Source organism: Sander lucioperca, chromosome 16, assembly GCF_008315115.2.
Source record: "Sander lucioperca isolate FBNREF2018 chromosome 16, SLUC_FBN_1.2, whole genome shotgun sequence".
Classification (NCBI taxonomy): Eukaryota; Metazoa; Chordata; class Actinopteri; order Perciformes; family Percidae; genus Sander; species Sander lucioperca.
The window spans coordinates 28,732,172-28,744,446 of record NC_050188.1 but is presented as its reverse complement, the minus strand read 5'-3'; the positions used below and the strand labels follow the sequence as shown (position 1 = coordinate 28,744,446).

The 12,275-nt window shown below is 38.3% G+C and overlaps 1 protein-coding gene across 6 annotated transcripts in view; it reads left to right on the top strand.

Annotated features, from left to right (window-relative positions):
* The window catches only part of thrb (thyroid hormone receptor beta), a 194,701-nt gene extending 182,704 nt beyond the window's left edge, over positions 1–11,997 (top strand). For 3 of the 6 annotated variants that reach the window (XM_035993129.1, XM_035993128.1, XM_035993125.1), the window contains 5 exons: positions 1,985–2,071; positions 3,609–3,755; positions 4,981–5,239; positions 10,212–10,556; positions 10,665–11,997. In XM_035993129.1, the coding sequence (XP_035849022.1) occupies positions 1,985–2,071; positions 3,609–3,755; positions 4,981–5,239; positions 10,212–10,453 (735 nt within the window). In that variant the 3' untranslated portion in view covers positions 10,454–10,556; positions 10,665–11,997. The remainder of the gene's footprint in view (positions 1–1,984; positions 2,072–3,608; positions 3,756–4,980; positions 5,240–10,211; positions 10,557–10,664) is intronic. The other 3 variants (XM_035993130.1, XM_035993126.1, XM_035993127.1) reach the window with 2 other exon arrangements.
* Positions 11,998–12,275: the final 278 nt, after the last annotated feature.

Here is a 12,275-nt window from a genome sequence, read left to right as displayed (position 1 = left end):
AAAGTAGTTGTAGTCATCAACAGAAAACTCAGATTGGACAGATAGTCTAGCTAGCTGTCTGGATTTACCCTGCAGAGATCTGAGGAGCAGTTAACCATAGTCCTCAGAAATTCACCGGAGTTTAGAACGCCAACACAAAGAAAGAGGAAGGTGACAGACATCCGGCCGAAAATGAGGGACATCCGGCCGATCTTCCAGCGGCACCAGAGCAATCCTCCAAAGGAATCGTCATTGATATACAGTAGTTATTACATATTGCACCATATTATTACATTTTTGTAATTTTGTAAGAACCACTGCATTATCTAATAATTTATTGTCGAGACATTTTTTACACATTTCGTTCAGGGTTTTAATTACAAAATGCGGCAGACTATTACATAATTCTTTGTTACAGACCCCCCTTCCACATCACACCCCTGTCTCCGACACTTCCCCCCGACCCCGGTCCTACTGTTCCCTGTGTTAATATGTCTGTGTGTTTTTGTATCTCCTTGTAGAGTGGGGAGAATTAGCTGGACGCTGGAGAAAAGTGTGTTCCTCAACTCAGCACCACTAATTTATAATGGGACATCTTATTTCTGTCTTTTTCTTATGTCTTACAATGCAATGACCCTTAATATCGCTAATACTAATGACTTGCTTTCTTTGTGTGCTTTCATGTTTCTCTCTTTCTGTTTGTGGCTTTTGATTTCTCACCGACTAATTTCCTTTTTCTTTTCTGTAAAGTCTAATCGCTCTGTTCAGATTGAAAGTCCGTCTCAACTGTTTACTGACTTCATTTTGGGTTTCTATGATGCCATCAGAAGGAACACTCGTTAAAGCATAAAATTGAAATGTTTTTCTTTTTTTAACCGGTGTCATTGCTATGACATGCTATGACTATGGTTTGTGTTAAGGAGAGGACAGTATTTATACAAGGATCTCGTTTGTTGTGGAATTTGCAGATCATTCTGAAATTTTGAGCAGACAGTGGCAGTGGTTCCCAAAGGTTTTTATGTGAAGGAGCGCTCAACTCAAAATAGACCACGGACCCCCCCATAGGCGGAAATTGCGGGGGATGTAGCATCATCTGTATTAGAGAAAAGAGTCACTTCATCTGATGTTTAAAGTGAATAAAACAGCTTTGACAGCCTACTTCCACAACTACACATATCCTATACATAGACATATAAATACAATTTTGTATTTATTTGTGTCACTTTACACGCGTCACTTCATACGAATGTGTCGCAATCTATTTCACTATTTTTGCACTTTCAGCATGTTACCTAACTGTACTGAAAATGATGTCGTATCATCGTAGAAAAACATGTCAAAAAAATCCCTTTGAAATGTTTTATATAAAAAATTAGATTAGATTAGATTTTCGGTTTTGACTGATGGTACAATTCCATCACGGTAGGGTAGTTTTGTTTAAGTAATCCATCGTCCATCAATTAAAATAAAATTCCGAGTAGGGCTGCTCGATCATGAAAAAAAATTCTAAATTACGATTATTTAAAACGATTACTCATTGACCCTTGGAAAGATGTTGCAGTTATTAAACTTAAAAAAACATTGAAACAGTGAAACAAATCAACAGTGAAAACACCTTGACGGTGAAATTTCCCTCTCGTTTGAATTTTTTTGTTTGTTTAGAATACAGACAAAATACGAGTTTACTTGCAAAACGTAATGGGGAAAATAATCAGGTTTTTTTTCTCCAATTTATCTGTTTTTATGATCGTTTGGAGCCAAAATCGTAATTGCGATTAAAATTTTTATTCTGTTTCCGAGTCGTCAAGTGTTTCTGAGGACCTGTTTGATGTCGGGAGTCCTGAGTCTGAACGTCACCATAGAAACCCATCTTGGATTTCTGTCCTCATCTGTTTTCTATCTGCACACTCTTTCATCTGTCCTCAGTTTTAACTTGTTTCCTTTTGTAGTTGGCTTGACACGGGTTCCTCATTGAAACTTCACATTCCTGTTGATTATCCAACAGGTCGAGGAAGCTATGCTTCTTAATGAAATAACATGTAATTTATTCTATACTTCTGACCAGAGTGCAGCGGGGGTGAAGGAAACTAAGGTAAGGACACAAATGTTTACTGAAACTCAAGTACTGCCTTTTCAACATGTGCATGACACAGTGTGTACTTTACATTGATATGCATAACACGTTTAATCATGTGCCATAGAGCTCAACAGTGTGGTTCCGGAAGTAAAAATCCCATTAATTTACTCCATAGAGAGCCAAAGTCATGCCCCTTTCAGTGGACCTCATGGGACCTTAATTCAGAAAAAATATGAACGAGAGCCAATGGAGAGATAATAATTATTTTTTGATCCCGTTTGAATTGAGCCATGGATTACAAATATGATGTTCGTCAATTTAAAAGATAATTTTTCAACTGAAGAAAGTCTCAGTTAGCCATAGGTTTGTCATATGACTAATGAGACTTTCTTCGGTTGAAAAATTTTCTTCTAAAATTGACGAACATCAATCCATGGCTCAATTCAAACGGGATAAAAAAAATAAATATTATCTCTCCATTGACTCTAGTTAATATTTTTTCGAAAGATAGGTCCCATTGGCTGGAAGTAGAAGGGTGTGACTTCAGCTCTCTATAAGGATTCTGATTATCAGCCATAATGTCTAGACCATCCGAGGTAGACTGACCACGAGCTACGAGATTGTGACGAAAGTTTCTTCTCCTGTAAAAGCCGCATGTCGGTATGAAATCAACCTTGTTTTAAGAAAAAAAAATTTCGCGACCTTATGGAGAAATATTACACTACCCACAATCCTAAGCGTAACAGTGCTGTCTCTGGTGGAACTTGTTACCATGGAAATGTTTACCACACCCGCCAAGGGCATAGGTTTTGTTTCAACACATTATAACTAGGGTGTCCCTCATAGAATTTAATTTCACAAAACATCACACGTGTTTCGGGATGTTTTTTTTTTGGAATCATGTACATCTTAACAACAAATCTGTTAGAGGAGACCTTGTTTTAGCTGCTTTAGCCAGAAGCTGCAAAGTTTAAAGCTACATAAAAGACATGCAATCACAAGAAATCACATCTTTATTTTTCTCGCCCCTGTTGTGTTTCTTTAACCCGATGTAGCACAGCTGGACACAGTACTTGTTTTCCGTAGACGTTTTGAGCCCTCCGAACTTTTTGTTTTTTTACCTCTTTTGGGGAGTGGGTTGTCTTACATATTTTTTCTATGACTATGACACCCACGAACAGCTAGAGCGAGCTGCTACCATTGAAGTCTATGATCGTTTCTATCGTTTTTTTTGCCTTTTTTGCTGTTTTCAAAATATTCTTTTCTGCCGAATCAAATGTTTTATGGTCACGATTCGTCTTGAAGCTGGTTGGCTTGGTTCCAGACTTAAAACTGTTTTAATTATATTGAACAGGGAAAAACACTTTTGGAACCAGAGCTGTTAAAAAAGTGGGTGGTCACTGTTCTATAAATATGTGATGTCTGTGGTGATGCGTTCCCATTTACATCTTTTCATCCAGGCAAAATATGGCCAACTAAATCAAAAGTAAACCACTTTACTCCCAAACATAGAGACGGTTCTGACGCTGACCTCCTCTCTTTGTCGTTTCAGCCTGAGGAGAATGGTCAAGCGTCCATGGTCAATACACCCGAAGGAAACAAAGTGGATATAGAAGCCTTCAGTCAGTTTACAAAAATTATCACCCCTGCCATAACCCGAGTGGTGGACTTTGCCAAAAAACTGCCTATGTTTTGTGAGGTAAATGTAGCTGCTTATTTGACAAAGTTGTATGTAGACAAATTGTATATCTGAATACATTACACATTTTCTATAGGCTCAGTCTGCCACTTTAAAAAAAAAAAAACAATTCCAGTTCTGGTTCTATGGTATCAGAATTTTGGATAGTCGTCATGGAAACATGGGACAAGGGCTGGGAAAATTGGCAGAACAGGCTGATGAGCAAGTTCTTAGGGTAGGTACAACGATATGACCATTACTAGCAAATCTGGTATCCACTGAATCAGTAGCTTATTTTAAATCACTTCTCAAAACACATTTTTTTATAGACCTACTTTTGTGTGATGTCGTCTTTTTATCCTACCATCTGTTAATTTCATTTTATTTCCTCATTTGTCATTTTTACTGTCCTTTTAAAGCTGCCCCCTCTATTTTTCCACTATTACAGTGATGTGTATGTATGTGTATGTGTATAGATTTGTATGTGTATATTGTCTGTTCTACTAACAACTAGCGGTGTAACGGACCATAGTTGATCCATGGTCTGTACAGATCATCAACACTCACAATTCGGAATGCATGTGAACCGCTGATTAATTGCAAAGTTTAACCATAATAATAGCGTGAAATACATTTTTACTTAAAGTAGGCTGATACATCTCTATGGAAGGCTGCCGTAAAAAGATACAGGCAACGCAATTTTCTGTTCACGGGAACGGGGCATGTTAAAATCAGTTGATAGAGATGGTCATAGCTACTGGAGGAGCAGAAGAACTAGAAAAGCGGTGAAGCCGGCTACAGAGCTCCATCATATCAGCGGCAGTTGGTAGTTAAGTTACCCAAGAATAGGGTGCTTTGAGCCGGGTACAGGGCACCGCGGGCTGCCGGCCGTTTCGGCGGACATTACGGTTAAGTTTAGGCAACAAAAAGTGACGACAGTTAAGTTTAGGCACCAAAACGACCAGTTAACTTGAGGAAAAAGATCGTGGTTCGGATTAAAACACTCCCAAGGAACACTCTGGGGTGAATATCTTATGTTTTCCCCGGGAAAGCGAACTCCGCTCCCAGTCTTGAATGTGCTGTGTTTTATGACAAGCATTTTAAAAAAAATAATCAAAATAATTTTTTTTGTGGTGATTCGAAAATTGATCCGATCCTTGACTCAAATTGATCTGATTCCAACCGTGAGTTTTGTGATCCGTTGCACCCCTACTAACAACGCTCATCTCTTTCTCCCTCCGATCAGCTGCCTTGTGAAGACCAGATCATCCTGTTGAAAGGCTGCTGCATGGAGATCATGTCGCTGCGAGCCGCGGTCCGCTACGACCCGGAGAGTGAGACGCTCACGCTCAACGGCGAGATGGCGGTCACGCGGGAGCAGCTGAAGAACGGCGGCCTGGGCGTGGTCTCGGACGCCATCTTTGACCTGGGCGTGTCGCTGTCCTCCTTTAACCTGGATGACTCTGAGGTGGCTCTCCTACAGGCCGTCATCCTGCTTTCATCCGGTAAGCACCGGGTGTCCGGACTCTCACCACGCACGCCTACATCAGCTGATCAGTTCTGTCTTCTTTTAGGCTATTAACCCTCAGACAGTGGTGGAGAGCCTGGGTCTGCCGAGGTTTCTTCCTAAAAGGGTGTTTTTCCTGCCCACTGTCGCACTAAATGCTTGCTCTTGGGGGAATTACTAGAATTGTTGGGGCTTTGTAAACTATAAAGTGTGGTCTAGACCTACTCTATCTGTAAAGTGTCTCGAGATAACTCCTGTTATGATTTGATACTATAAATAAAATTGAATTGAAATTTAATTGAAGAAGTATTCAGATCCTTTACCTAAGTAAGGGTACTAATACCAGACTGTAAAAATACTCTATAATAAAAACCATAACAGTTAGACCGCTCATTCTTTTGCAGCCTAAAGCTAAGGCTTTTGTCTTTCTCGTCATTACGTTGTTCGATGGTGATAATGTCATAACCTTATGTTGCCTGGTCCAAAACTGGCTGATAACTTAGCAGTGGTGACAGAGAATTTCCCCGTAATGGCCGCGGGAGATGGTTGTTTACGTGATCCTGTATAAATGAATCCATAATAAAAACTGTAACAGCTAGAGCATTAATTCTTTTTGCAGCAGAAAGCTAAGGCTTCAGTATCTCGTGTCATTACGTTGTACACCTGTGATGACGCATTTACACTCTGCTCATAAAAATGAGCATATCTCATAAAACTAAAATACGTTCAGAGTGTTAGGAAACATTTAGTTCATGTTTCTACATTTCTACATCTTTTGGATCAATATGTTTTGTGTGTTTATTTAGTACAATGTGATGAAAACATGTCCAATTTTTGTTGTACTGATTTTAGAGATATGAAGCATTTAAAGATACTCCAAGAAGTGACATCACAATAAGCAAAAATTCCAGTGTAGGCACTCGGGGACCATTTCTATTGCAGAGTTTAATGGATGAATGTGTTCTTTTCATTACTGCTGACCATTTGAGTCCGGGTCTGGGGCCCCTAGGGGGTCCTCATAGTTACTGCAGGGGGGGCCACCAAATTATTGTAAATGTTTTGAAAGTTTGTCATTACAGAAAAATACTTTGCACATCTATAATGTGAGACAGGTGCGTCGGAGGGGGATAAGTAGGTCAAAAGTTAAAAAGAAACCCCTGCACACTGTCTAACTTAATTCAATAGTAGGCAACGTTTCGGTACTAGACCTTAATCAGGCAAAATGAATGAAGGGAGTTTCTTTGCAACTTTAAAACGTTTTTTTTCAAAAATGAAAATGTCTTAACATGAATCCAACAAATTATTGTAATTATTATTATCTGTGAAAAAAAAAACATCAGATTTGGAAAAACTATTAAAATATTGTACTCAAGTAAAAGTACCAATACTTTGATGAAAAGATACTCAAGTAAAAGTGATAAGTAGTTAATTTAAAATGTACTTTAAGTAAAAGTTACTTAGTTATTAATTATAGTTACATTAAAAAAACTGTAAAACGGGGCGGGGGGGATCTCTCCCATGTAGTGAAAATAGGACAAGGGGTCATAAATCCAAAACTATTTTGTTTTTAATTAAAGAAAAATCTATACAAATGTATAAACATCTATACAAATGTGTACACATGTAATAACAGCATAACACATGTCACCCATGACATTTCATGCTACAATCCTCTCCAAAAAAACTGAGCTCTCCCTTTACCATTCACATTGCTGATATTCATCATTTGATGTGACTGTAAATTCAAAGGCTCGTTTACATTCAAACCGGTGACAATTTCCTATTTCCTAAGCCTATTTGTTCAACTGAGACTAATGTTCACAGCCCAGACTAGCACTACACACCTAAGTAGCCCGTATGACCTAATTAGATGTATTAATTTAGCCAGTGTCCTACATACATTATCCTACAGGTTGCTAGTGCTAGACAAAAATTAGCAATGCCACGAAACATGTTGTTTTGCTAATTAGTCATGAAAACTCCGTTTGAAGTACCAGTGCACAAATACTTACCAAAACATGCTTCCGCAGATTAGATGTGGAGTTATTGAATGCTGCCAGTTCAGTCACTTTTGGCAGGCACATCTGGCATTGCATGATGATACTATTGGCCCTCTTGAATTTAAATGAAAAACAGTCTTTCAAATGTGGCCAAGGATTTTCATAGTTTTGGGCAGCAGAATTTGATGTTTCAGCTAGCATTTCTACTGAAACAGTCTCTGAACCGTCATCGCTCGCCTGATCCGACTCCATCTTGTTCTCAATCTCCTACAGAAAGACTTGGCGCCTGGTAGGCAGCCTAGACGCTGATCATTTCACACTGTAGTGGTTCCGGGTGCAATTTCTTTTCTTCCTTTCGGTTTTCGTTAGTCAAAGTTTTTTTTTTTTTACTCAGTAACAGATGGGATTTGTAATGTAGTGAAATACAATACTTTACTCAAAACGTAATCAAGTACATTTTAAATTACCAATTTTAAAAACTACTTGAAAAATACAAAATACACAACAAAACTACTCAATACAGTAACGTGAGTAAATGTATTTCGTTACTTTCCACCTCTGAAAACCATTGATGATAGTCTTACTGGCCTGTATGTAAGGTATAGTCACTATAAGGTAGCCACCCACAGATACATTAATCCTAAGGATTCACTGTGCCACATGTATGTTTAACATTAAAACATGATTTATAAAATCATGCCAACAATTATTTAAATATCTTAGTATTCTACGCACATAAAATGTATGTTTATTATGCAACTTAATTTTATACAATAAATATAGAAGGGGGCCCCTGATCCATCTCTCTCAGTTAAGGGGTCCTTGGCTTAGAACCTGCCATAGAACTTTACAATACAATAAAAAACTGTACACACAAAAAGAAAAGAATGACAAAGGTCCCTTGTCTTGCTGGTTTTTCCTAAGTAATGCTTTGTTCCCTTCTGCACAGATTGTGTGAAGCGTATTTTTTTGACATGAAATCCATACCAAACTTCAGTTCAATCAATTAATCGCCGTAATCATTCTGAGGAGCTTTGTCCAAGCTTGGTTTGGGCTCCAGTACCATTTCTCTGTGTGACGCTCTGCATCTCATTGAAGATCAATACTGTTCTGCTGTGTGTTGTACATGTAGACATGACATGGGGTTAACCTGCCCATCTGTCACCTCTCTGACACACTAACAGTAGCCACTACTGTTTAATCAATACCATGTCCAAGGCTGAAAGGATAAAACCAAGATTTTTTGGATTGGAATACTTTGAGCTATCATTTCCATTTTTAAAGTTAGCCATTTGTGTGAAAAAAAAACAATAAAAATTGTTGTAAATTGTTAAAACAATTGCAACAATTTGCTTTTAATAACAGAAAAGCCTGTGAAATGCAACATTCCATTTAATGTCAGGATAATAGCAAATAGAGTAGAATCATACATACATAGTGTATTGCTAATTAAAAACACAAAGTTGATCCTGTATCTTGAGTACAAATTTCACACATTTTTTTTGAATTGCAATTTCAATTCTGCTGAAGATGAACTGAATAAATAAATGCAGCAGCCGTGATGGTCAACAATTGTAAAGGCAGTTTGGTTTATGGTTTCAGTGCAATCTTTGTGCATCAAAGTTTAGAATAGAAGTTGACACAAAAGCATATATGTGGATGTACTTTGCTGCTGTGAGAGAATCCAGTGATTGCAATCATTGATTTTATTCCAATGGATGAAATCGAGTGAGGAATCCTGGTAATAAAGTTTATTTGTTTCACAGAACATAAAAACAAATTACATTGAACCCCAAATACCCAAATACCCAAATACTGTACATGTGAGAGTGTGGTAGAAAACTGTAACACTTATATAAAAACCACAACCAAAGTACATACACTAATGTAAACGTACAAAATCAAAAATACATACAATTATCTGAGCTTTTCATGGTAATTTTGGTTTATTACAATGTGGGCCTATTTCTTATAGCTGTCATACGTTCTATCAGGTATATTTGTGTACTAACCACAATAATTGTTCAGGCCAAGGAACATAGTGTATATTGTGTGTTGGGAAGTTATGTAACATTACTGTCATGTCTTTCTTTTGGCTATAAATGTATTTTAATTGGCGTTAGCACATGGAGTAATGGTGCACTTCAGCCTCTTGTGACCGAAATGAGTATTACAACAACATACACAATGGTCGTGGCAAAACTTATTTTCCTCAGCTGTTAGACAGATTGAAAAACAAATGAAAGAACTTAGCAAATTGAACCTGACAAAAACATTTTTTGACCCACTTCTTAAGCAATAAACACAGGAGAGTAAACTATTAATATCAGACATAAAAAGAAAATGACTCACTTGCCTCTCAGGGCTTCGGTGTTACCCAAATTGTATGTTGTAGACATTTATCATTAGTTTACAGACTTACCTTCGGATTCAACTTTTATCCACTGTGTGCGAAGATCTCAGAAATGACTTTGGTTATCATAACAGGTCTATGAAAAGTAAAACCCAAATTGTATTAAACCCTAGTTTCCCTTTACTCAGTAGACATTATTCTTACATGCTCTACTCTCTACTTCACCTTCACCTTTTAAGTTGTTCAGAACAAACTCAGCTTTATGTAAGGTGTGGCCCAAATTAGTTCCAGAGCAATGTGTAAAGACATCATTTGACCCTAAAGCTGAAAAGTTGATGTTCGCTTTTTGAAATTTCTCAAATCTCTTGTGAAAACAAACCTACACTCAATTGTTTTGGTGCTTGAAATGAATTAACAAAAGTCTTGGGTTCACAAAAGTAGCGTAATATATGAATAAAATAGTAAATAAATGTCTAAAATGAAATTTTTAGACAAATTTGGAGTGTTGTCAAACATCGCTTGGATTCCCCGGTGTGTCTTTTGTCCTCAGAGGGTTAAATTCCTGCAGCACACTAACTGATAACTGATAACTTCCCCGTTGTCTTTTTTGTCATCAGATCGGCCAGGCCTGAGTAGCGTGGAGCGAATTGAGCGCTGCCAGGAGGAGTTCCTGCTGGCCTTTGAACATTACATCAACTACCGCAAACACAAAGTGGCGCATTTCTGGCCCAAGCTGCTAATGAAGGTGACGGACCTGCGGATGATCGGCGCCTGCCACGCCAGCCGATTCCTTCACATGAAAGTGGAGTGTCCCACCGAGCTATTCCCTCCTCTCTTCCTGGAGGTCTTCGAGGACTGACCAATGGATTTTAGTGTGTGTGTGTGTGTGTGTGTGTGTGTGTGTGTGTGTGTGTGTGTGTGTGTGTGTGTGCGCGCGCGCGTGCCTGTGCCTGTGCGTGTGTGTGTGTGTGTGTGTGTGTGTGTGCGCGCGCGCGCGCATGTGCCTGTGCGTGTGTGTGTGTGTGTGTGTGTGTGTGTGTGTGTGTGTGTGTGTGTGTGTGTGTGTGTATGTGTGTGCATACGTCAGCATCTGGGCACCCTGGTGGTCTCGGGGTGGAACCAGCAAAAGGCCCGTCACAATGAACTTTCTATTAGCACTACTGAGTGTCACTTCATTCCATAGTTTAGGAGTAGCTCTCTGGTCTAGTTTTTCCGGAAGATGATTAGGGCCACATGAAAAATTTGAGTTCTGAGTTTAAATTCAAAATTCTGAGTTTAAAGTCAGAATTCAGATTTATTTTTCACATGTAGCCCTAATCCTCTTCCGTAACTTTTGGATGGAACCATCCCTTAACAGTGCGGGTACATGTGAATAGCATTTTGTTCTTTTCTTGGTTTGTTTTGTTGTTTACTGTCGTGGATATAACCTCTCACCTCAGATATTACTATAGTTTTTTTTTTTTCTTCCGTTTTTGATGATTGTACAGTTGGCATAATGATAATTTTATCAACACTTGTTCAATGATTGGAAACCATGCAAATGTTGTATTTTCTTCCTTCTACGTTGGAAAACTCAAAACGGGTGCTCTCCTGATCACAAAATAAGACATTGTTAGCGATGCTTTTGCCTCTCTCCCAACCGCGAGACTTTGTCGGATCCCATTTGTTGGTATAGTAACTGTCATATAGTCAGTAATCCATCCGGTGAGTGTCTCAATTGTTCAGTGCCTCACCATCATACTGTGATTCAGTGTTGCCCATTAACAGCAACACTCACTCTAATGGACAGCGGCTCACAGGCCTTTGTAAGTCTCTGGGTAGCCACACATCACAGCGTTAAGTCTATAATGCGGCGTTCCAGAGATGTCGGAAAAATCTGAATTTGGCAACTTAAGGCAACTTGAGTAAGAAACCTGGGCAAGATCGTGCAGCATACATTGTTAACACTACCCAACAATACTGTTTGTAATCCTTGAATAACACAAGTTGATTTTTCTTAGTAAAGTACGAGCATAATTCTGCCCAATACCTGCCTTTGCTGTAGGTAGCTAAACATGGGATTTTTGAATTGTGAAGACTAGCAAACATTGCTAAATATCATGGACAACTTTAGCTGTTGCTCTATGCAGCATATTAGGGCCATTACAAAAGAAAAAGAAAAACCATAGTATTCATAAAAGCGTAGGGCATGATATTTTGAGAAAAAGTCCAATGTCTATGGAAATGAGTGAGTTGTAAGTCGCTTTGGACAAAAGCATTTGCCAAAGGAATGTAAAGAATGTTCATTTGTTTATTTAAGTCAGAAATATGCAAGAAAGAGTTACTGTATTGAAGTAAACCACATGGCTTTGCCTTTGACACAATGTATGTTCTCATTTGTAGAAAATGTCAAACCAAACTCCATTCGAAAAATTTTTTAATCGCAACTTAATTTCAATAGCAAATCTTCAAGTATGACGCACATACTGTATTTGATATGTATTACTTTTCAACCAAACTTCTTTGGTTTACAGAGTTCCTACCCAATCTCTAATGAGGCAGATTGTTTAGGGCTTTTTAAATAACAAATGTAGAGCTGCAACGATAAGTCGAGTAAGCAAAATAATTTCCTATTTATTCTCTGATTTATGTTATAGTAAATTGAATATCTTTGGACTGTGGAGAATTGGTTTGCGATTAGA